A 26261-nucleotide genomic window follows, 5' to 3' on the forward strand; every position below is an offset into this window, starting at 1 on the left:
TCGCCAAAATTTCATAGTCACCAAAATTTCTTCATCCCATCATGCAGATGGATGATATGTTAAATATTAAGTTATTACTGAAAAACTATTGATTAAAAAAACAAAGACACTGCAAAATGGTCCTATAAACAACTTTACCAATATAAAAGATTACCAGGACTACAAAAATGCAGAAAAATAGGAGCAGAGAGGGGAGGGGCTGCTCTCTCTCTCTCTCAAACAATGCTTAGGTCATAGTATGATGAAATTTTGGCGACACCAGTCGCCAAAATTTCATCGTCGCCAAAATTTCATCATCTCATCATACAGATGGATATGTTAAATATTAAGTTATTACTGAAAAACTATTGATTAAAAAAACAAAGACACTGCGAAATGGTCCTATAAACAACTTTACCAATATAAAAGATTACCAGGACTACAAAAATGCAGAAAAATAGGAGCAGAGAGGGGAGGGGCTGCTCTCTCTCTCTCTCTCTCTCTCTCTCAAACAATGCTTAGGTCATGGTATGATGAAATTTTGGCGACGCAAGTCGCCAAAATTTCATAGTCGCCAAAATTTCATCATCCCATCATGCAGATGGATGATATGTTAAATATTAAGTTATTACTGAAAAACTATTCATTAAAAAAACAAAGACACTGCGAAATGGTCCTATAAACAACTTTACCAATATAAAAGATTACCAGGACTACAAAAATGCAGAAAAATAGGAGTAGAGAGGGGAGGGGCTGCTCTCTCTCTCTCTCTCTCTCTCTCTCTCTCTCAAACAATGCTTAGGTCATGGTATGATGAAATTTTGGTGACGCCAGTCGCCAAAATTTCATAGTCGCCAAAATTTCATCATCCCATCATGCAGATGGATGATATGTTAAATATTAAGTTATTACTGAAAAACTATTGATTAAAAAAACAAAGACTCTGTGAAATGGTCCTATAAACAACTTTACCAATATAAAAGATTACCAGGACTACAAAAATGCAGAAAAATAGAAGCAGAGAGGGGAGGGGCTGCTCTCTCTCTCTCAAACAATGCTTAGGTCATGGTATGATGAAATTTTGGCGACGCCAGTCGCCAAAATTTCTTCATCCCATCATGCAGATGGATGATATGTTAAATATTAAGTTATTACTGAAAAACTATTGATTAAAAAAACAAAGACACTGCGAAATGGTCCTATAAACAACTTTACCAATATAAAAGATTACCAGGACTACAAAAATGCAGAAAAATAGGCTTTACTTGTCCAAATGCACCTGTTGGTTCAAAAGTTAAAGTGTATAGAACCTCACAGCACAACATGAAGTTAACTTAAAATATAATATAAATGCCTCAGCTTTCATGTAAGAAAAAAAACTATTAATACTAGTACTGTGTACAGGCAGTCTCTCCTGAAGACTAAATTAAACAATAATTATAAACTAATAAAATAAATGGCTCAGGCTTCATAGAAGAAAAAAAAACAATTTGAACAGAACCTCAGTATGATGCTGAAGCTGCCTAAACAATGGAAAATAAAATACCATTTTGGCAAAAATGTTGGCATCCAGTAATTTCTTGTATTAAGAAAAAAATAATGTAAAGTGCACACAGTCCACTGTAAACATCACACACTTTCAGTAACAGAATTTAAGCCTACATAAACACTGACTCGCCCATGCAACGTTGCCAGATACTGTTGACATTTTCCAGCCCAAAATAATGTTCAAAACCCGCCAAAATGCACTTAAACTCGCCCAAATGGGCAGGATCCCCCTCAATCTGGCAAGCCTGCGCAGGATACCAACCAATCTGGCAACCCAGCGCACATACTGTTTCTCTTGAACGTCTCCATCATGTAGCCCGCGAATTAATCAGCCATCTGATTTGACAATACACGTTTGAAAACAGATGACGTCTACAGGAGGACTCTGATTGGACAGTCCTGTGCGCGTGTCCGCCCGTCATATAAAAACCCTGAGTTTAAATTTTTTCGCTCCCGTTCTCTCTGAACTCATCACAGGTAGGTGAAAATGTTTAATTTTCATAGTGACTGAGAAAGAATAAGAACGAGCGCGCAGTGCCTGCGGAGTTTTATCAGTAAGCTTTTTTAATTTTTAAATTTCGTAGCATTATGCTCCATTGCATGCTGAATTGTTACAGCAGCGTATGTACAATATAATGCCATCTTTCACAAAAGTGAGATTATTGAAGATAGATATTGTTCTGTCATTATTCCGGAAATGTATTTAATTATTTATGGGCGTGAGTTTATATAAAAGCATAGCTGCGCTAAAAGCTAACGGTGACTGTGCGTTTTCTATATGAAAACATTGAGCCAAGCCCAAAGCTAACAGCGCTAATTGTGCTGATATGAATACATCTTTAACAAAAGTGAGATTATTGAAGGTAGAGATTAATCTCTGGTTATTTTACGGTTGGTTTGTTTCTATCCATGAACCGAGCTAAAACCTAACGGAGCTGAGGCCGAGCGGCTCGAGCCGGCGCCATTTTAAACCGACAAGCAAACAAGCCTCGATCCATAGATATACATAGAAGACTAGATGCCTCGTCCCCGTTGCCCGTCAATGAAGTCGAACGTCCGCACATGGCGGCCATCTTCCCTCAGACAGCTGGCTTACCCATTACATTGTGTTGGTAGCGATATGTACTTTTCAGATGACCGTAACTTCCTCAAATTTCAATCGATATTCAAACGGTTTGGTTTGTTATATTAAAAAAAAACACAAACGGAAGTATGTATTTATGATATTAATGATGAATAATCATTTTATGTTTTAAACAAATGCATGCTGAAATTCCTCTGCTGTGAGAAGCCTAACACTGCATACTTATGGATAACTGCGGCCTTAGGACAAATAACCACACAATTTATTTCCAATTTTTAGTGAAAATATTTTTACATGTGATAGGGCCGTAGGGGAAGCTAAAGTTAAATAAACAGCTTACTCACTTCTGAAACTTCAGAAATACTTCATCCACCTCAAAAACCTAATGCAAACTCACATCATAGCATAATAACAAATGTAAACTCACATCATAGCAAAAATAACAAATGCACTGCCCGAGTAAGTAATAGTATAAAACAGTGACAGCGACTCACGGTAGTTTGTGACCAAAAAAAGCATTTAATTAATCACGTGGTTATACTTCCAAGGATAAAAAGATATCTTTACATTTACAAAAAGAACATTCAAAGCTGATTATCATGTCAAAGTCAATATATGTTAGCACAGAAGATTGAAATTTCATTTAACTAGGCTCCAATGTGCAGTTAAAATAAAACTAAACATACTGATATAAACATCTACAATTAAAACACACACAGACACACACATCATCTTGTCATCAAAGTCAGTACTTTGATTTCCTGTAAATCATAATGCGAGTGCTGGGCTGTGCTTGCGTAAGTCTTCATACCCCTGGAAAATTTTTATACTGTATATTTGGCTAATGCCCTTTACTGCTTTGTTGTGCTTCTGTCTCATGCTGTTGTTCTGGAAGGAAAGGGTTGTCATCTTGGCAATGTGGTGGAGTCTAAGCTTAAAAAATAGGGACACAACCAGTGTTTTCAATTAACCAACCCGAAAATGAAAACCATGTGCAAGTGCAACTTCAGTTATTGAAAATATTATCTCAAGACCTTCCATGTAAAATTACTTGGTGCTACGAGCTAGCCTAGCATGAAACACAACTTTGACTAAAAGCTGCAGTAAGTCGTTTTTGAAGAGAAAAGGTACGATTTTAGCATGTTCAAGCACCCAGAATTACAACCACATTAATAATGTTTTAAGAAATCAAACCATTTGTATATACGTCAAAATTTCAGCGAGATAAGAGTATAAACATTTAAGCACCTCAATGGTCTTACCTCAGTTTACCGCAAATTCTGTGGAAAAGCTTGTCTGTGGTAAGATGTGCGGACGTCCTGGAATACGCGGTGAGGCATCTAGTCTTCTATGTATATCTATGCCTCGAGCTGTCGCCATTTTAAACCGACAAGCCTCGAGCTGTCGCCATTTTAGGAAAAGTCATAAAATTAAGTTAAAAAAGAACCCTTAACTCTGCTGTTAAACAGTTTCGGGTCATTTTTGACCCGAAGACATTAGGAGGGTTAAACAAAATTCAGGTTATTGAAGATAAACTCATGAATTTGGGCTGGATCTTTCTTTAATTTAAACTGCCGTTTACATGAAAGCTGAAAGCTATATATTTATCTGTATATTCAGACTAGTGTTGTATTAAACTGTGGTAAAATGTTAAATATGATTGATAAACTGTGATTAAATGTTTTGGTATGGAGTTAAAATGTATACTGCCTAAGTGTAATGTATTTAACAGCCTATAGTGATTAAATGGAGAAGGGAGCATTTTCATGCATGACTACTTTGACTTTTAGTAATTAATGTACATTTAATGTACATTTTGGTGATAATTCTGCACATTTGCTGAAGTTAGTAGTATTTTATTTGTGGGGGATATTTATAGTGTTTATAGTGTATTTGTCTTGAGGGGGGAAAAAGTTTACTGATAAGTCAACAGGCACTGCTCTGTGCTCACACTCTCACTCTCACACACACACCATGAAAATAAACATGTTTAACGTGTGTTACGCTGTTGGATTGTTGCTCACACTGAGTCCAAGTAACAGAAGAACATTTCTATATTTATTGCAGGTTTTCTTTGATTTGTGATCAGAGGTTCGTACGTACTTCACGACTGAGACTGATCATCGCCCTCAAGACTCATCGCACTCAAGTCATCCTCAAGACTCCCGGAGCAGATTTGTTCACACTCACACCATCACATTTTATATAAAATATATTAGGTTATCTTAGATAATTTAAGTTAAGTAGTTAAGGTAGGTTAGGGTTTAGGTCACTTAAACTTTGTAAGAAGTTTTTTCTTTTTCTTTTTTTGTCTTCTGTCCAGCAGGATGCCAAGGAAGGGGAGGAGGTCTGAGGCGGCCAGGCGCCGATGGAGTAAGCTCGACCTGGAGGAGCCGACTCCCTCCACTTTCCCCCTGAAGGTATTTACACAGTAAATAAGCTTCTGTGTCACAACTGTCTGCATGAAAATAGCTGTAGAAATGTCACATCAATCGCTTTCTTTTTAACTGCCAAGTTCTGTATGTCTGCCATGTCTTTGATGTTAATGTTTCATCAGACGGTGTCCCCCCTGGCCAGAGAGAAGCCTTCCACAGGGTCGAGGACCAGGGAGACCCACCCCCCCTGCTCCCGAGCTCCAGTCAGCAACGTATGTTCATATGAGACATTGTCTGAGGTTTAATGTATTTTGTATTACTTTTTAAATTTTTATTGTATTTTGTTTGAACTTGTCTTTGTCGTATGCTTATTATTTTATCTGTCATCAGTTGGTTGGATCTTCACCCCCAGCCAAGCCTTTCTGGAGCACGGGAGATGTCCTTCCCAAAGTTCGGCCATGTGAGTATCCACCTGTTTTATCCCTAAATGATCAATAAATTAATTCATCAATATTAAGCTTTTTAAACTGGTTTTCTGTACTGTTTTACTTGTATAAACGAGTGATTTCTTGACATTTCCTGGTTTTTCAATTCAATAATACCGTTATCTGCTTTGTCTTTTACTAAACAGGCCGCGGTACCGGGTTCCGCCATCGGGTGCTGAGGTGGCCAACTTCAAAGCTCACAGGACGGAGCCACAAGTTGGTCATCCCGCCGGAGTCTCCTGACAAGAAGGTGTTGTTATTGTCCAGTTTATGAAGAAAGTAATTGATCTTGAGAGGGATTAATGATTTTCATGCTAAAGAAATTTTCTTTGTTGTTGCAGTTCGTTCTGATTGTCGGGGACTCCCACCTGCGGTCCATCGCGGACGGTTTCGCCGTGATGCCAGAGGGTAAGTTCTCGTTTGGCGTCATGTCAACCCCTGGGGCCCACGCTGCTCAGCTGTGGACGGAGGTCCTGCATGCTGATCTTCCTCGGGCCCCTGCTGCGGTCTGTGTTCTTGCCCCCAGCAACAACCTGACGGCGAGCAGGACCATCGAGGAGGCAGCCGTCGACTATGCAAGTTTCCTCACTGCTGTGAGGAGCCGCTGGCCGGAGGTACGTGTTTTTTCATGTCTCGCTTGTCCTGTATTTGTAGTAGTTTGACAACACTAGAGATGCGTTTAATCTCAGAGTAATCAATGTATGAGCTTTTAATGTGTAGTTATTGTAATGTGTGATTTTGAATGAAAATGCCAATTGTTAACGAACATGTTTTGTTTTCTACAGGTTTTTGTGCTGGACTTCCCCCCCCGCCTGCAGGAGGATGAGATGTACCAGGTCCTCCTGCGCCAAGAGTACCACCGCGTGACAGCCCGTATGGGTGTGTAAAAATATCATGTCAATAAAACAAGAACATGAAATGTACTTAATGTCTGTGACATAGTAATGAACATAGTCATAATGCATGTGTGGATGTTGTAATGACTTATGTTTTTCGTTTTTATATTTTTAGGTGTGAGGTACTTCTCTGTGGCGGAGCACTTCCCCCTTACGCGCTTGGAGCTGTGGAGCAGAGACGGCGTAAGTAGAATGTCTGTGATAGAAAAAGTCTAATTTGTTATAATTTCTCATGCTGACATGAAGCAGTCAACACGAGCTACTTTTTATAGTTGAACTTTGTCTGTAAATGGATTTGTGTTGTCATGTCTGCAGGTTCACCTGAGCGACCGTGAAGGGATGGGCATCCTCACCCAGCTGCTGTGGGCCGCGACGGAGCAGTTCCTCAAGACACCACCACCTCCCCCGGTGTCTCCCACTCCTTCACAGCCACTTGGGAAGGTATCTCCTAAGCTGGTTGTGAAGGGCGAGGTATGTGCTCCTCTGTCTCCTGACCCCTTCCAGTGGAAGGTCGTTGGTCGGAGAAGCAAGGTTAGTAAAGTTTATTATATTGTGTGTTTACATGTGTTTGGGTACATTTTGGTGAACGGGTTCACAGTTATAATTAAAAAGCATCTATTTAATCAAATGTGATGTGAACTTTCCCAGTCGCAGGTTCCTGGTCAGGCCAGCGTGGCGCAGCAGCAGGTGAGTGACTTTTTTTTTTTTTTAACAATAAGTTAACTGGTTAATATTTAAAGTTTGTATATTTGACCAGACAAATATTCATGCGGGTGTTTTTTTTTTTTTTTTTTTTTTTTTTTTTTTTTTGCTTTTTTTTTTTGTCTTTCACAGGAGGAGTCCTTCCTCCCACTGAACCCAGTGTGGTTCAGTAGCACGACCCTTCGTGCTGTGGAGGAGGTGTCTCCTTCTCGGCTGTCTGGCGTGGAGGACTGCAGGTCTCCTCCAGCGAGCAAGAAGGTAAATTGTGTGACGTCTCTTCTTGGCTGTGTTCTAAAGTTTCTCCTTGTTCTACAGTTACTGATGCTATGTTTTATTTGATGGTGCAGGTGGCCTCCCCAGCGGCAGCCAGGCGTCGTAGGACCTCAGAGAGACGCCCCCCCCACCACCAGTCTCCTGTGAACAACGTATGTTACACAACTGACACACAGTGAATGTTTACAGTTGACACGGTGTCTTCATGGAGACATAACTAGACTGTCTGAATTTTGATGTATTTGTTCTCATCTGTCGACAGCTGGTTGGATCCCCTCCAACCAGGCTGTCACAGAGACTGGAGGACGACGCCCCCTCCAGCCCGGTTCCTCGGTCCAGGACCACGGACGGACCATCCCCCCGCACCCAAATTTCAGTGACCAACGTATGTTACTCTCTGCCACAACAGACACAATCACACACAGAACACACATTGTGTTCACTGAGACATGAAGTTTAACGTGTTTTGTTCTCGTGTGTCAACAGCTGATGGAGTCCCCTCCAGTCAGGTTGTCCTGCAGTTTGGGTGATCCGGAGACCCCCTGCTGTTCCCCGGTTGCGAAGGTAAATATTATTCCTATTAAGTAAAGTTCATGATGTCATTAAAGTCTTCATTTTATCCAATTATTTGTTTTCAGGTGCCCAGGATGAAGACTCCTTCACCGGCTGGACCATCCAAGACCATTAAAGATGTGGCCCATCAGTCTCCTCGCCTAGCTAAGGTATTTACTCCACAGTTGACACAGAACGTTTACTGTAAAATCAGCTGTAAGTACATTAAACTGGTTCATTTAACATCTGATAGCATTATCTTTCTCTGCACACAACACAAATGTCAGTGAGAAATTGAAATACACTTGGAAAACTTTTCTTGTATCAACTTGGTGCGTTGTTTCCTCATGTCTAAATATTAATTGGAGTTATGACTTATCACAGACATGGACACCATTTCCCTCATCGACTTCCTGGCCCTGGATAATCGGCGATGGACTCTCCAACTCCCCTGCTAAAGAGGTCAGGACATTTACATTCGGGTTTATCGTGGGTTTAATAAAGTGTGTGTGTGTGTGTGTGGTTTATTTCAACTCAAATGCATAAAAAGACCTTTTTAGGAAGAAATAATTCATAGTAGTATAGTCTAAGCAGTTTATGGTTTTATTAATTGTTTAAAGATAAACACAAGTAATGGTACAGAGGTTTTCTAAATATGATCTTGGTAAACTTAAGTTAATAATACTGGTCAGAAAACCTCTGTACTTGTAAAGTCAACATCCTGCAGTGTCAGTGTGGTGAAGGTAGTAGCCTCCTTTAAAGGTCCTTTAAATCCTCCTTTAAACTTTATTCTAGAAGACCATGGGACAAAGGAGAAACCACGATGGTCTCAACATGTTTAAATTTTAAACAAGGAATAATGTAATGTAATGTGTAGCCAAATATACTTGCCATAACATGTAAGATTGTGCCAGCTTTTTTATAGATTTATTTAATTGATCTGACAAACTTGCTGAAAACGTTCTACAACAGTTTGTAATGTAATTAGTTACGACTGCTGCTATTACTACTAGTAGTAATAAAGTTAACAGTATTAATAACAATGCTGGCAATAATGGGTAGTAACTACTAGTAAGACTAATAACTAATTGTGACTAACTTAGTAATAATTAACCTTTTAACATCTTTACAGGCGAGCGTCAAGGTAAGTGTGACGGTAAGTGGGGGTCAGTCTGTTGTTAGGGCTAGCCACAGTCAGGCAGACATGAGGTACAGTGAGTTCTCTAGAAATCATCAGTGTTCCTGCATGTCCCTGACTTTTCTCGCTTTTGAGAATGAGGGTGGTCACTTTAACACGGCTGCCCTCGATAGAGTGCTGGCACAGGGAGATTCACTGTACGTAGCAGTGAAACAACAGCTGATCCTGGAGAGAAGATACAATGATGACCATCTTAGCGTTGAGGAAATGCCAAAACAAGTCCTGACAGACACAAATATGTACAATGTCCATATGTCCGACATTAAATGTGGACTTGTCAAAGCCAGCAGCAACGGAAACCAGGGTCTCCTTTCCCTTGCTGAAGAGCTTCAGTGTCTGTCAGGTCATGTTAGGCATGCGTTCATCATTGTATCTCCAGAGGTTATTGCAGTTTTCCGTGACAAATCAGGGAGGTATGGCGTGTTTGATTCACATGCCAGAAATTCAGCAGGTCTACCAGACCACAACGGAACTGCAATCATGAAGACCTTCACTGAAATCAGTGACCTGGCTGAGCACCTGCTCAAACTCTTTGCAGATCGTGGACCTTTTGCCACCTATGAGTTGGTGCTTGTGTCATTTGAAGCCGTCGGTTCCAGTGAATGTCTTCAGCAATCGTTGGTAGAAAAAGTCTCCAGGACAGCTCTCCCTCCAACAAACGAAAATATCTTAAAACTCGGTAAAACCCAGCGACAAAAGGCCAGAAGAAAAAGTAGCAGCAAAGAGCAACATGCACCAGTGTGCCATGTTGTCCAAAAAAAAGGAAGCTCGGTATATGAAAAAAATAAGTATGACAAGTGCCCGGAATTTGGAATTAAAAAAATGGAAGCAGACAAAAAATATTCACAAGACAGTAATCATAGGAAACGACGGTTATTGTCTTTCAGACGTTATTATTTAAAAGTTCAAAGAAAAAAGAGCGTATTAATTATCCAGAGATATAAGGAAGATCCTGCTTTTCAGAGTAGACAAAAACAGTACATTAAAGACAAGTATAAGGCGGATCCTGCTTTTCAGAGTAGACAAAAACAGTACATTAAAGACAAGTATAAGGCGGATCCTGCTTTTCAGAGTAGACAAAAACAGTACATTAAAGACAAGTATAAGGCGGATCCTGCTTTTCAGAGTAGACAGAAACAGTACATTAAAGACAAGTATAAGGCGGATCCTGCTTTTCAGAGTAGACAGAAACAGTACAGTAAAGACAAGTATAAGGCGGATCCTGCTTTTCAGAGTAGACAGAAACAGTACATTAAAGACAAGTATAAGGCGGATCCTGCTTTTCAGAGTAGAAAGAAACAGTACAGTAAAGACAAGTATAAGGCGGATCCTGCTTTTCAGAGTAGAAAGAAACAGTACAGTAAAGACAAGTATAAGGCGGATCCTGCTTTTCAGAGTAGAAAGAAACAGTACAGTAAAGACAAGTATAAGGCGGATCCTGCTTTTCAGAGTAGAAAGAAACAGTACAGTAAAGACAAGTATAAGACGGATCCTGCTTTTCAGAGTAGAAAGAAACAGTACAGTAAAGACAAGTATAAGGCGGATCCTGCTTTTCAGAGTAGAAAGAAATTGTATATGACGACGAAGTACAAATCGCACCAAAGCTTTAGGCAAAAGAAAAAGGAGCGTTTCTATGCTAGGTACCACAGTGATCCTGAGTTTAGGTTACGCTGTATCAAACGCTGTAGCCAGCGCAGCGTAACCAAACTGTCCACAGATGCTACTTTTTGCATCTTTAGCAAGATGCAGAGGGCATTAAGGATCAAGCGAAAATATAGGAAGCTAGTGCCCCACACCCCCCGCCATTCGCAGGCCGTGGTTAACCCTGTGATGGAAGCCGCCATCACAGCATTTCGCGAGCTAATTCGTCGTGGACCAACGTGCGTTTGTACGGTGTGCAACAGAGCAATGTTTCCTAATCAGGTTAAATTGTGCAATAGGGGAAAGTACACCCAAAAACCCAGAGTGGCCGCAGCCTGCTTAACAGGCAAGTACGTCCATTTTTGTGACGACGACTGCTCTGAACATTGCTCTGTTGCACAAGAGCGACTGCAGGAGTGGATCTGTAACACGTGTGACAGCCACTTGAAGAGAGGACGCATGCCACCAATAGCCACCGCAAACCGACTGGAGTTGGCACCGATCCCCCCGGAGTTGGCTACGCTCAACGTGCTCGAGAGGCAGCTTATTGCCAAAATACTGCCTTTCGCCAAGGTTATCGCTCTGCCCAAAGGACAGCAAAAAGCAGTCCGCGGAGCTGTTGTGTGCGTTCCATCAGAGATGGAAGCGACTGTCAACAGTCTCCCAAGACCCAGATCGGAAGCGCAGCTACTTCAAGTTAAATTAAAGAGGCGCATTAACTATAAGGGCTACCAGCACTTCTATACTGTTAACATGAAAAATGTTTTAGCTGCCCTGGCCATGCTTAAAAAGATGCATTCTGAGTATCAGGATGTATCCATTAACGACAGTGCCACTTTTGACGAGTCGGTCGATCAAGACGACTCGCAGCACAATGTTGCTGATGCTGCGCAGCCGGAGCAGCATCAGGGAGACATTGAGGCTGGCATAGACCTCGAGGAGGTTTTTAGTAGTCAGAACGACCCGGACCCCGATAGACGTCGTCAGCCCAAGGAAGCTGACGAAGAGGAGGAGGAGCTTAGACCTGGCCTGACTCTGGACACGTGTATGCAGCCGCCTGACATCGCGCAGGAAATTCTTACGTATGGCGATGGAATATTTAGCGTTGCCCCCGCCCAGGGCAACAAACCAGTAGGGTTCTTCGCCATACCGAAACTAGAAGCCATGGCTTTCCCTGTGCAATTCCCGACAGGAGAGAACACACTGGATGAACCCAGAACCTTCTCGCTCTCACCTAGCATGTATTTTAATTGCAGGCTGTTTGCTGCTGATACACGTTTTGCTAGTGACCAAACGTATCTTTTCTTTGCGCAGTTTGTCACAGAAACGCACCTGGCGACAAACAGCATGTCGATTCAAATGCGCAAAGGCAGGTCCAGAGCTGCAGATGGCCGTCATATTAACAACCTCATGCTCCTGGACCGAGACGAGGTGCAACGGCTCATTATGAGCCAAGACGCAACTCGGTTTATGCAACCTCTTCGAGGCACCCCGGCTTATTGGACAAAAACGCTCAAAGATGTCCACGCCATGGTCCGGCAAATTGGCAAACCCACGTTTTTTGCAACGTTCTCCGCTGCCGAGATGAGATGGCCTGAGGTCATAGAGGTCATAAAAGCTCAGCAGGGAGAACTAGGGGACTTTTCAGAGCTCGACTGGAAAGCGAAATGCGACATTCTGCGGAGCAACCCCGTAACGGTGATGCGCATGTTTGAAAAGCGAGTCGATGCTCTGATGACCAACCTTATCCTCTCACCAGCACAGCCCATTGGTGAAGTAGAGGATTACTTTTATAGGGTTGAGTTCCAAGCTAGAGGAAGTCCCCATATACACATGCTGATTTGGATAAAAAACTCACCCAAATTTGACGACGCCTCTGACGACGAAGTAGCGGCGTTTATAGATCGCTACATCTCGTGTGAGATGCCTGACCCTGAGACAGACCTGGAGCTCCACGGAATTGTCTCGGAGGTTCAGGTGCACAGCAGGAACCATTCCAAGTCCTGCAAAAAAGGCAACGTTGCCTGTAGGTTTGGCTTCCCTAAACTGCCCGTGGATGAAACCTTCATCACTAGGCCCCCCGTTGTTCGCCCCTCTGGAGTTTTAGACGAAAACCAAGACGAGGCTGCTGCTAGAGAACGTAGGGAGAAGCGGGCAATCGCTAAGAAGCGAAAGAAAGCCAAAGCCAAGCTTCAGCAAGTTAGAGACTTGCTCATGGATGCAGGCGCTTCATTTAGCAGCTTGACGGAGTTGCTCGACCGATGCGGTTTGACGCGTAAGCAGTACCGTAAGCTCTTCGACCGCGCCGCGAACAGCAACGTCGTGGTCCTGAAGCGGCATCCGAATGACTGCTGGGTTAATCAGTACAACCCAGACCTGCTTCGTGCCTGGAACGCCAACATGGACATTCAGTACGTCGTGGATGACTACAGCTGCATCATGTACATGATGTCCTATGTGTCGAAGCCAGAGCATGAGATGACTCAATTCCTTAAGAACGTCATCAAAGATGTAAAACAGTCCAACGTAAATGAGCGTGACGAAATGAAGCAGATTATGCAGGCCTATGTTAAACATAGAGAGGTCAGCGCTCAAGAGGCTGTTGCTCGCACCTGCAGCTTGCGTCTGAAGAGGTGCTCCCGCTCCGTTGTGTTCCTTCAGACCGACGAGGAGGGTCTGAAGATGAGTCACCCTATTGGCAGACTCAAGCAAATGGAGCCGGGTTCGGAGGAGGTGTGGATGTCGGGCCTGCCTGACAAATACGCCTACAGGCCTGTCGAGCCGGAGTTCGAGCACATGTGCATGGCCGAGTTTGCGTCGGAGTACAGGGTGCTGTACGGGCAGCAAACTGAAAGTAGAAGCGGCATCCCCCTCTTACACGACATGGGCTTTGTTCAGAAGAGGACTGGGAAACCAGCAATTATTAGATTTCCTCGCTTCTCAGAGCAGAAAACACCTGAGAAGTTCTATAGAAGACTGCTCAAGCTTTATCTCCCACACAGATCCGATGACGACCTGAGAGATGAATCACACCCGACCTACGAGCAGTTTTATAAGTGTGGCCAAAAGTATGGCGTGCGTGTCCGAGCCATCGTAGACCGCAACAAACAACGCTATGAAGGTCAAGGTCGGAAGCTTGACGAAGCGTTGGAACAGTATCGGGTGCACGGCCCTATAGTTAATGAATTGGACTGTTATGCGCCTGAAGTAGAGGCAGACCGGTTAGAATGTCTTGCAGAGCGAGAACCTGACGATGAGCGTGAAGACCAAGAAGAAGTTCCTGAATACGAAGTCAAGAAAGACGGGAGGAGCTCCATGCCTAGGATAGAAGCGCCGCAGTTGAGTCCAGACTTTGTGAGAAAAATGTATCAAAGTCTGAACGAAACGCAGGCTTCTATCTTCTACAGCATACGTCAGTGGTGCTTTGAACTTGTGTGGGGTCGTGACGTCGAGCCATTTTATTACTTTTTGACCGGGGGAGCTGGCTGTGGTAAATCGCACGTAATCAAGTGCGTTCACCAGGAGGCAACGAGGATTCTGCGTGAGCTCCCCAGATTCCGGGACCATGCAGACATGTCCCAGCCTGCGGTGCTGCTGACCGCCTTCACTGGCACAGCAGCCTTCAACATCGCTGGCGTAACGTTGCACTCCGTCCTCAAACTGCCAAGATCCTTGAAGCCACCGTATCAAGGTCTTGGAAACGCCCTTGATGAGGTCAGAGCGGCGCTGTCCAACGCGGAGATTCTCATCATTGACGAGATCTCCATGGTTTCCAAAGAGCTGTTTGCCTACGTCAACTGGCGTTTTCAACAGATCCGAGGAAACAAGAAGCCGTTCGGAGGAATTTCTGTCCTTGCTGTAGGTGACTTTTATCAGTTGCCGCCTCCCGGTAGAGCCAAGCCGCTGTGTGTGTACGAGGAGACGGAGTTTGATCTCTGGAAGGATCACTTCAAAATGGTCATCCTTACAGAGATCATGCGACAGAAGGACGATCGGGCTTTTGCTGAGCTCTTGAACCGCCTGAGAGTGAAGCAAAAGTGCGATCCTTTGAGCGACGAAGATAGACGGTTGCTCACACAGGCAGTGGCCGACATCAAGGATTGTCCAGTAGATAGGCTGCATATATACGCCACCAACAAAGAAGTTGACCGTCACAACTCCGCCACTGTAGCCTCCCTCCACGAGGATGCCATTGACATCGCAGCTCAGGATTACCGTAAAATGCCTACGACCGGCTGCATGACGATGGTGTTCGCCGTTAAAGGTAACCAGCGAGACTTGCCTGACAATATAATGGCTGCTCAAGGAGTACGCATTATGTTGACCAGGAATCTCGACGTGGAGGACGGAATTGTTAACGGAACATTCGGAACCATCTCGCACATTGTGATGACGGAGCGCGAGCCAAAATATGTAAAGTTGATTGGACTCCAGCTGGACAATCCCACAGCAGGACAGAGATTCCGCAAAAAGATCTTGGGTCCCTCAGACAATCTGGCCTATATTGAAAGGTCTGAGGAGAACCTGAGCAGTAAAAAAGGCGTTGTTCGTCGCCAGTTCCCCATGAAGTTGGCTTTTGCCTGTACGGCCCACAAAGTACAAGGCATGACGATGGCGTCGGCGGTTGTGTGCCTGAAACGCGTCTTCGAACCGGGCATGGCTTATGTAGCTCTAAGCCGCACAACTTCGCTGGGAGGTCTGACCGTCTGCGACTTCGACGAGAAGAAGATCTACGCCGACCCCGAGATCAAGATGGCTATGGAAAGTATGCCTCGAGCGTCTTTCCAGAGCTGTAGACCGTTGTTGAGTTTTCTTCAATCCGTGCACCAAACTCCAAAGGTTTTGACAATTGTCCACCACAACACGCAGGGTCTGCCATGTCACATGGTGGACCTGAGAGCGCATCACGAGCTCCAACGAGCGGATGTGCTTTGCCTTACAGAGACACATTTGTCGGGGTCTTCTGTAGCTGAAATTTTTCAATTGGAGGGGTATGCCATGTTCCCACGTAGCAGACAGCTGTCTTACAACAGCTGTGTGGACATGGCTAAAAAAGATGGAGGTGGAGTTGCAGTGTACTGCAGAGACTATGTGCAAGCAGAGCCTCGCAGGTACATGCAACAGGTCACGGATTTGGAGTTTGTTGTTGTTAAAATCGAGGCGCCGGTCAAAGTACTATTGGCGACGGTTTACAAACCGCCAAATTTTCAATTAGGAATCTTTCTCCAAAATTTGAAAAACCTCTTGGACTCATTGGCCATTTTAAATCACCAGCCCATCGTTGTTTGTGGCGATTTTAATGAGGATCTTCTTTCGAAAGGAAAAAAAAGCATCAAAGACTTATTTCAGTCCAGAGGTTACACTCAATTAATTAAAGAGTCCACCACCGAGAAGAACACGCTGATTGACCACATTTATATTTCACATCCTGATAAGTGTCTTCAATCAGGTGTTCTCCAAACGTACTACAGTTACCACAGTCCGGTTTATTGTATTTTGACCGACTAAGCCTCTCTAGCCAACACATGATCCATAGAAAAGTTCGAGTTTCTGTATCCTGTAGTGTGTGTGTGTGTGTGTGTGTGTGTGTGTGTGTGTGTAATGCATATGTAGTTTCTAGGCACTCCTTGAGCCTGGTCAAGGAGTAGTTTATCGTCACTGTTATTGTACTCTCTCTGTAAAGTGTTAATTGACCTTAAATAATTTTTTTTTGTAAAAAAAAAAAAACCTTCACATTGTTTCATTTTGTCATAACTTGTCTGCGTGGGCGTTTTTCTTATTTAATTGTTTTTCATATACGTGTTTCAGGTCACTCATTCAGTTTGTTCAATGAGTGCCCAGCTTTTCAACTGTGTAGTTTTAAGTTATTGTTAAGACTAATCATTGTAGTGGCATGTGTTGGCTGGAAATGGTTGAATCTTATGTAAATGCAGTGTAATTGCATTTATTTATGTAATAAAGAGCTCCGCATTATCTTGTCATTTATTGAGCTGCTGAGAACGGCGGTCAATTTAAAATGTTATGGAATTGGCTTAGCTAATGTAATGTTATGTAATCTTGTATTGTAATGTTGCTTTATGTAAAATCAAGCTGAATGTCAACAAGGTCCATCACAAGGTAAGTATCTCTCTTCCTTTGAATTATTCACTCGCGTTTGAGTAATGTAACTAAATCCCCCTCCCTTTCTCTTCTTCAGGCTCTCTACTGTCCATGTTCAAAAGCAGGAGTATCTCACAGCAGAGTGAGGAGGAAATGAAGAGGACCACAGCTGATCTCGTGCCAGTGGGGACAGCAACCGATCACAAAAAAGCAAAGAAATATTTCATAACTTTTGAGCAATGTTTTAACACAATGCATTGAAACCTGTAACTTATGCCTTGTTGTTTTTTAATCTGGGAACATATGTAGGATGAAGACCTCCAGAAGACTATAGCAGCTCACTCTCCAGTGAAGACAGCAACCCAGCAGAAGAACGTAAGGGATATTTAGCATTGTATCTTCATTGATTTGTATATCAAACAACACTTTGAAAAGTGCACCTGACTAATGAATACTGTTTTAATGTTACAGGAAGAACAACAGACTCAGGAAGAAGACCTCCAGAAGATCCCCCCCCCCCTTTTATCTTTAGTTTCCTGATTGGTTCGGTTGTCTTGTCTGCTTCTTAGATTAGTTCTCATTGTATTTAGTAGGGAGGATACACACCAGGTCCTAGGGCCTGTGATTAGTTGACCGGTAGTACCTAATCTGCTTTTTGTTGCTACAGTAATGCTTTTATGCCTGAGGACTACAGTTGACTTGTTAACTTGAGTGCAGTCCTAAAGTTTCCATCAATGAAACTGTCTTCATGTTAAACTGTTCATGTTGTTGTTGCCCAAATGAGGATGGGTTCCCTTTTGAGTCTGGTTCCTCTCGAGGTTTCTTCCTCATGTTGTTGTCTGAGGGAGTTTTTCCTTGCCACCGTCGCCACAGGCTTGCTCATTGGGGATAGATTAGTGACAAAATTAGCTCATGTTTTAAGTTGTTCAAATTCTGTAAAGCTGCTTTGCGACAATGTTTGTTAAAAGCGTTAGACTTATGTTGATTTTTGCTGACTCATCGGGTGTTTTTCAATGCCTTGGTTGTTTCCTTGTGTTTTATGGAAAAATAAACCTAATATCTGCTGCAAAATGTCTGTTTATGGTTGTTTTATTATTGCTTGCTAGGTATTAGCATGTTAGCTAGCTGTTAGCATCGTAGCCTCATAGTAAGTCACACATTCACACAGTACAGTACTCCTCCTGTGAAAGACAAAAAACCCACATGTATATTTGACCAGACAAATATTCAAACTTTAAATATTAACCAGTTAACTTATTGTTAAAAATAAATAAAAATCTCACCTGCTGCTGCGCCACGCTGGCCTGACCAGGAACCTGCGACTGGGAAAGTTCACATCACATATTTGATAGTCCTGGTAAGCTTTTATATTGGTAAAGTTGTTTATAGGACCATTTCTCAGTGTCTGTTTTTTTTAATCAATAGTTTTTCAGTAATAACTTGATGTTTAACATCAATTTTGTAGCCTCATAGCAAGTCACACATTCACAGCTAGCTTGCATGAGTGACCAAATTGCTTCGCGCACTGCATCCTCTCACAATTTCCCCCGGGGAATTGTCCGGTCTAGTTATTATTATTATTCCTACGCAAATTTTGATTTCGAATAACTCAATAACTGTACGTCGCACACAGACAAACAATATATCAAAACGTGCGGCTCGATCGGACTCGCTATGCTATTACTTTTCTCTATAGATTGCGATTTTTTCGCGACGTAGTCGCGAAAAAATCGCCCAAAAAAACCCCATTCATTTCTATGGAATTAATTGAAAAAAAAGCACTTTTTCAACGTTTTTCAAACATCCGCTGCTCTGGCATGCTTTCACCTAGAGACGTGATTCAACCTCTAAAACGTAGGAAAACTTCTCCTCTGTGGATCTGGCATTAAACTTTTCTGCTAGGTTCTACACTTTCGGATCAGTCCCGGCTCAACCGCCATGTGGTTTCTGGGAGAAAATCCGGCTTTTGAATGGGTGTCTATTGCGTTACACACCAGTGAAGGTCATTATCTTAGAGTGTAGACAGTTTGAAAAAAAAGGTCAAACTTTCTCGCTTAAACTCTGTTTTCAGCCACAAATTTCACTCTACAGACATGATTTTCTCAAAAGTAGTAGGAAAACTTGTCCTGATTCACACAATGTGTCTACCTAAACGATAGGATTTACGGTTTTTGAATGACAAGCCTCAAAGTGAGGAGAGCACAGGTGAGCGGCCTCATTGACTCCCAGTATAAACGTTGCTGAAAAGTCACTCGTTTTTAACTCCCTGTAGCGTCCTCATTTTTAACAATACAAACAAAAAAATACATCATTTTATTCAGGAGACCCTTCTAGCGCTCACTGTGAAAGAATTTTGTGAATAGCTGCTTCCGTTGTCGAGTTATTTGTCATTGTTCGAGGCCTGGTCCATAGCAATTTACAGCAGACACCTGACATAATCTTGTGTGTGTTTCTTAACTCTCCTGTTCAGGCCCATCACCATGCCAATTGGGGCCAGTGACGGGGCAGAGGGAAAAGCTGTCTCAAGAACACACACATCATGCTCAAAATTTCAAACTTAAACTGTTTTCAGCCACAAATTTCACACTACAGACATAATTTTCTCAAAAGTAGTAGTCACACTTGTCCCAAAAAAAACCCATTCATTTCTATGGAATTAATTGGAAAAAAAGCACTTTTTCAACGTTTTTCAAACGTCCGCTGCTCTGGCATGCTTTAACCTAGAGACGTGATTCAAACTCTAAAACGTAGGAAAACTTCTCCTCTGTGGATCTGGCATTCAACTTTTCTGCAAGGTTCTACACTTTCGGATCAGGCCCGGCTCAAACACGATGTGAGTTCTGGGAGAAAATCCGGCTTTTGAATGGGTGTCTATTGCGTTACACACCAGTGATGGTCGTTAATCTTAGAGTGTAGGCGGCTTCAAAAAAAAGCTCAAACTTTCTCGCTTAAACCGTGTTTTCAGCCACAAATTTCACTCTACAGACATGATTTTCTCAAAAGTAGTAGGAAAACTTGTCCTGATTCACACAATGTGTCTACCTAAACGATAGGATTTACGGTTTTCGAATGACAAGCCTCAAAGTGAGGAGAGCACAGGTGAGCGGCCTCATTGACTCCCAGTATAAACGTTGCTGAAAAGTCACTCGTTTTTAACTCCCTGTAGCGTCCTCATTTTTAACAATACAAACAAAAAAATACATCATTTTATTCAGGAGACCCTTCTAGCGCTCACTGTGAAAGAATTTTGTGAATAGCTGCTTCCGTTGTCGAGTTATTTGTCATTGTTCGAGGCCTGGTCCTTCATAAAAAAAACAGTAGAAAACTCCAGCCCTTGTGTGTCAGCCTCACCTTAGCCGCCCACATTATTAGGAACACTTCTGTTCGTACATACAAACTACAAACACTCTTCTTAGAGTTTAGAGTTTATTTTATTTTTAAACCGTGTTTTCAGCCACAAATTTCACTCTACAGACATGATTTTCTCAAAAGTAGTAGGAAAACTTGTCCTGATTCACACAATGTGTCTACCTAAACGATAGGATTTACGGTTTTTGAATGACAAGCCTCAAAGTGAGGAGAGCACAGGTGAGCGGCCTCATTGACTCCCAGTATAAACGTTGCTGAAAAGTCACTCGTTTTTAACTCCCTGTAGCGTCCTCATTTTTAACAATACAAACAAAAAAATACATCATTTTATTCAGGAGACCCTTCTAGCGCTCACTGTGAAAGAATTTTGTGAATAGCTGCTTCCGTTGTCGAGTTATTTGTCATTGTTCGAGGCCTGGTCCTTCATAAAAAAAACAGTAGAAAACTCCAGCCCTTGTGTGTCAGCCTCACCTTAGCCGCCCACTTTATTAGGAACACTTCTGTTCGTACATACAAACTACAAACACTCTTCTTAGAGTTTAGAGTTTATTTTATTTTTAAAAGGGACAGTGCACAAATTAAACATTATCCTTGTGTTAAGGACAGATGTCTGTCCCAGGTTATAGCAGTACATGCTAATTTCCGCCTGTAGTCACTTTGGTCATACTCTTGAATAGGTCTTCTTCATGATGGCTGCTGTCTCGAGCACACACACGATCATTGCATTGAAACATCATTGCGGGTCACACATTCACGGCCAGCGAACATGCGTGAGCGAATTGCTTCGCGCACTGCATCCTCTCACAATTTCCCCCGGGGAATTGTCCGGTCTAGTGTTATATTTGTTACTCTTCCTACACAAATTTTGATTTCGAGTAACACAATAACCGTACGTCGCACACAGACAAACAATGTATCAGAACGTGCGGCTCGATCGGACTCGCTATGCTATTACTTTTCTCTGCAGATTACGATTTTTTCGCGACGTAGTCGCGAAAAAATCGTCCAAAAAAACCCCATTCATTTCTAGGGAATTAATTGAAAAAAAGCACTTTTTCAACGTTTTTCAAACATCCGCTGCTCTGGCATGCTTTCACCTAGAGACGTGATTCAAACTCTAAAACGTAGGAAAACTTCTCCTCTGTGGATCTGGCATTCAACTTTTCTGCTAGGTTCTACACTTTCGGATCAGTCCCGGGTCAAACGCCATGTGGGTTCTGGGAGAAAATCCGGCTTTTGAATGGGTGTCTATTGCGTTACACACCAGTGTGCCTCGTTAACTCAGAGTGTAGGCGGCTTCAAATAAAAGCTCAAAATTTCTCACTTAAACTGTGTTTTCATCCACAAATTTCACTCTACAGACATGATTTTCTCAAAAGTAGTAGGAAAACTTGTCCTGATTCACACAATGTGTCTACCTAAATGATAGGATTTACGGTTTTTGAATGACAAGCGTCAAACTGAGGACAGGGCAGCTGACAGGCTTCATTGAAACCCATTGTAAACGTGAGAGAAATGTCACTCGTTTTTAAATCACTCTAGTGTCGTTATTTTTAAGAGTACAAACAAAAAAATACATAATTTTATTCAGGAGACCCTTCTAGCACTCAGTGTGAAAGAATTTTGTGAATAGCTGCTTCCGTTGTCGAGTTATTTGTTATTGTTCGAGGCCTGGTCCTTCATAAAAAAACAGTAGAAAACTCCAGCCCTTGTGTGTCTTAGCCTCACCTTAGCCGCCCACTTTATTAGGAACACTTCTGTTCGTACATACAAACTACAAACACTCTTCTTAGTGTTTAGAGTTTATTTTATTTTTAAAAGGGACAGTGCACAAATTAAACATTATCCTTGTGGTAAGGACAGATGTCTGTCCCAGGTTATAGCAGTACATGCTAATTTCCGCCTGTAGTCACTTTGTTCATGCTCTTGAATAGCTCTTCTTCATGATGGCTGCTGTCTAGAGCACACACACAATCATTGCATTGAAACATCATTGCGGGTCACACATTCACGGCCAGCGAACATGCGTGACCGAATTGCTTCGCGCACTGCATCCTCTCACAATTTCCCCCGGGGAATTGTCCGGTCTAGTGTTATATTTGTTACTCTTCCTACACAAATTTTGATTTCGAGTAACACAATAACCGTACGTCGCACACAGACAAACAATGTATCAAAACGTGCGGCTCGATCGGACTCGCTATGCTATTACTTTTCTCTATAGAATACGATTTTTTCGCGACGTAGTGGCGAAAAAATCGTCCAAAAAAACCCCATTCATTTCTATGGAATTAATTGAAAAAAAAGCAGTTTTTCAACGTTTTTCAAACATCCGCTGCTCTGGCATGCTTTCACCTAGAGACGTGATTCAAACTCTAAAACCTAGGAAAACTTCTCCTCTGTGGATCTGGCATTCAACTTTTCTGCTAGGTTCTACTCTTTCGGATCAGTCCCGGGTCAAACGCCATGTGGTTTCTGGGAGAAAATCCGGCTTTTGAATGGGTGTCTATTGCGTTACACACCAGTGGACCTCGTTAAGGTCAGAGTGGAGAGAGGTTCAAAAAAAAGGTCAAACTTTCTCGCTTAAACTCTGTTTTCAGCCACAAATTTCACTCTACAGACATGATTTTCTCAAAAGTAGTAGGAAAACTTGTCCTGATTCACACAATGTGTCTACCTAAACGATAGGATTTACGGTTTTTGAATGACAAGCCTCAAAGTGAGGAGAGCACAGGTGAGCGGCCTCATTGACTCCCATTATAAACGTTGCTGAAAAGTCACTCGTTTTTAACTCCCTGTAGCGTCCTCATTTTTAACAATACAGACAAAAAAATTAGATCAGTCTATTCAGGAGACCCTTCTAGCGCTCAGTGTGAAAGAATTTTGTGAATAGCTGCTTCCGTTGTCGAGTTATTTGTCATTGTTCGAGGCCTGGTCCTTCTTAAAAAAAACAGTAGAAAACTCCAGCCCTTGTGTGTCTTAGCCTCACCTTAGCCGCCCACTTTATTAGGAACACTTCTGTTCGTACATACAAACTACAAACACTCTTCTTAGAGTTTAGAGTTTATTTTATTTTTAAAAGGGACAGTGCACAAATTAAACATTATCCTTGTGGTAAGGACAGATGTCTGTCCCAGGTTATAGCAGTACATGCTAAATTTCACACTACAGACATAATTTTCTCAAAAGTAGTAGTCACACTTGTCCCAAAAAAAACCCCATTCATTTCTATGGAATTAATTGGAAAAAAAAGCACTTTTTCAAACACCCGCTGCTCTGAGAAACTGAGAAGAGGGCAGCCGACAGGCCTCACCTTAGCCGCCCACTTTATTAGGAACACTTCTGTTCGTACATACAAACTACAAACACTCTTCTTAGAGTTTATTTTATTTTTAAAAGGGACAGTGCACAAATTAAACATTATCCTTGTGGTAAGGACAGATTTCTGTCCCAGGTTATAGCAGTACATGCTAATTTCCGCCTGTAGTCACTTTGGTTGTACTGTTGAATAGCTCTTCTTCATGACGGCTGCTGTCTCAAGCACACACATAATCATTGCATTGAAACATCATTGCGGGTCACACGTTCACGGCCAGCGAACGTGCGTGACCGAATTGCTTCGCGCACTGCATCCTCTCACAATTTCCCCCGGGGAATTGTCCGGTCTAGTGTTATATTTGTTACTCTTCCTACGCAAATTTCGATTTCGATTAACTCAATAACCGTACGTTGCACACAGACAAACAATATATCAAAATGTGCGGCTCGATCGGACTCGCTATGCTATTACTTTTCTCTATAGAAAACGATTTTTTCGCGACGTAGTTGCGAAAAAATCGTCGAAAAAAACCCCATTCATTTCTATGGAATTAATTGAAAAAAAGCACTTTTTCAACGTTTTTCAAACGTCCGCTGCTCTGGCATGCTTTCACCTAGAGACGTGATTCATACTCTAAGACGTAGGAAAACTTCTCCTCTGTGGATCTGGCATTCAACTTTTCTGCTAGGTTCTACACTTTTGGATCAGTCCCGGCTCAAACGCCATGTGGGTTCCGGGAGAAAATCCGGCTTTTTAATGGGTTTCTATTGCGTTACACACCAGTGAAGGTCGTTAAGCTTAGAGTGTAGACAGCTTGGAAAAAAAGCTCAAACTTTCTCGCTTAAACTGTGTTTTCATCCACAAATTTCACTCTACAGACATGATTTTCTCAAAAGTAGTAGGAAAACTTGTCCTGATTCACGCAATGTGTCTATCTAAACGATAGGATTTACAATTTTTGAATGAGAAGCCTCAAACTGAGAAGAGGGCAGCCGAATGGCCTCATTGACAACGTTTATAATAAACGTGACAGAAACACAGCCTCAGTCGGCATGACACTTCACCTTAGCCGCCCACTTTATTAGGAACACTTCCGTTCGTACATACAAACTACAAACACTCTTCTTAGAGTTTAGAGTTTATTTTATTTTTAAAGGGACAGTGCACAAATTAAACATTATCCTTGTGGTAAGGACAGATGTCTGTCCCAGGTTAATTTTCTCAAAACTAGTAGTCACACTTGTCCCAAAAAAAACCCATTCATTTCTATGGAATTAATTGGAAAAAAAAGCACTTTTTCAAACATCCGCTGCTCTGAGAAACTGAGAAGAGGGTAGCCGACAGGCCTCACCTTAGCCGCCCACTTTATTAGGAACACTTCTGTTCGTACATACAAACTACAAACACTCTTCTTAGAGTTTATTTTACTTTTAAAAGGGACAGTGCACAAATTAAACATTATCCTTGTGGTAAGGACAGATGTCTGTCCCAGGTTATAGCAGTACATGCTAATTTCCGCCTGTAGTCACTTTGTTTATACTGTTGAATAGCTCTTCTTCATGACGGCTGCTGTCTCATGCACACACATAATCATTGCATTGAAACATCATTGCGGGTCACGCGTTCACGGCCAGCAAACATGCGTGAGCGAATTGCTTCGCGCACTGCATCCTCTCACAATTTCCCCCGGGGAATTGTCCGGTCTAGTTAGGATGCAGTGCTGCAGCACAGCAACCTATGGGCTCCCCTAGGGGAGCCCATAGGTTGCAGTGCAAAGCACTGCAACTATTGTTCTTCTACGTATTTCTTCTTCTTCTTATTATTCCTACGCAAATTTTGATTTCGAATAACTCAATAACCGTACGTCGCACACAGACAAACAATATATCAAAACGTGCGGCTCGATCGGACTCGCTATGCTATTACTTTTCTCTATAGAATACGATTTTTTCGCGACGTAGTCGCGAAAAAATCGCCCCAAAAAACCCCATTCATTTCTATGGAATTAATTGAAAAAAAAGCACTTTTTCAATGTTTTTCAAACATCCACTGCTCTGGCATGCTTTCACCTAGAGACATGATTCAAACTCTAAAACGTAGGAAAACTTCTCCTCTGTGGATCTGGCATTCAACTTTTCTGCTAGGTTTTACACTTTCGGATCAGGCCCGGTTCAAACGCCATGTGGTTTCTGGGAGAAAATCCGGCTTTTGAATGGGTGTCTATTGCGTTACACACCAGTGAGGGTCGTTAAACTTAGAGTGTAGGCGGCTTCAAAAAAAAGGTCAAACTTTCTCGCTTAAACTCCGTTTTCAGCCACAAATTTCACTCTACAGACATTATTTTCTCAAAAGTAGTAGGAAAACTTGTCCTGATTCACACAATGTGTCTACCTAAACGGTAGGATTTACGGTTTTTGAATGACAAGCCTCAAAGTGAGGAGAGCACAGGTGAGCAGCCTCATTGACTCCCAGTATAAATGTTGCTGAAAAGTCACTCGTTTTTAACTCCCTGTAGCGTCCTCATTTTTAACAATACAAACCAAAAAATACATCATTTTATTCAGGAGACCCTTCTAGCGCTCACTGTGAAAGAATTTTGTGAATAGCTGCTTCCGTTGTCGAGTTATTTGTCATTGTTCGAGGCCTGGTCCTTCATAAAAAAACAGTAGAAAACTCCAGCCCTTGATGTGTCAGCCTCACCTTAGCCGCCCACTTTATTAGGAACACTTCTGTTCGTACAT

The 26261-nt window shown here is 42.3% G+C and overlaps 2 protein-coding genes across 4 annotated transcripts in view; one reads left to right on the top strand and one right to left on the bottom strand.

Moving 5' to 3' along the window:
- adamtsl3 (ADAMTS-like 3) overlaps positions 1 to 26261 on the bottom strand; it is a 464545-nt gene that overhangs the window by 217726 nt on the left and 220558 nt on the right. The gene's annotated exons all lie outside the window — the stretch shown is intronic.
- On the top strand, positions 1929 to 17903 carry LOC132899339 (uncharacterized). 3 transcript variants are annotated; one of them, XM_060941125.1, is made up of 20 exons: positions 1929 to 2004; positions 4679 to 5031; positions 5169 to 5258; positions 5377 to 5446; positions 5618 to 5721; positions 5813 to 6085; positions 6257 to 6350; positions 6483 to 6550; positions 6683 to 6898; positions 7016 to 7054; positions 7202 to 7327; positions 7417 to 7494; positions 7605 to 7727; positions 7829 to 7906; positions 7981 to 8064; positions 8279 to 8356; positions 9027 to 9038; positions 16930 to 17015; positions 17142 to 17207; positions 17304 to 17903. In XM_060941125.1, exons 2-18 carry the CDS (start codon positions 4939 to 4941, stop codon positions 16987 to 16989), a joined length of 1686 nt encoding a protein of 561 aa, XP_060797108.1. In that variant the 5' UTR covers positions 1929 to 2004; positions 4679 to 4938; the 3' UTR covers positions 16990 to 17015; positions 17142 to 17207; positions 17304 to 17903. The 3 variants fall into 3 exon arrangements, with proteins under 3 accessions (XP_060797108.1, XP_060797107.1, XP_060797109.1); XM_060941124.1 differs by having other exon boundaries at positions 1930 to 2004; positions 16930 to 17042; XM_060941126.1 differs by lacking the exon at positions 9027 to 9038 and having other exon boundaries at positions 1931 to 2004; positions 16930 to 17042.

This window comes from Neoarius graeffei, chromosome 15 (genome assembly GCF_027579695.1).
Source record: "Neoarius graeffei isolate fNeoGra1 chromosome 15, fNeoGra1.pri, whole genome shotgun sequence".
Lineage (NCBI taxonomy): Eukaryota > Metazoa > Chordata > Actinopteri > Siluriformes > Ariidae > Neoarius > Neoarius graeffei.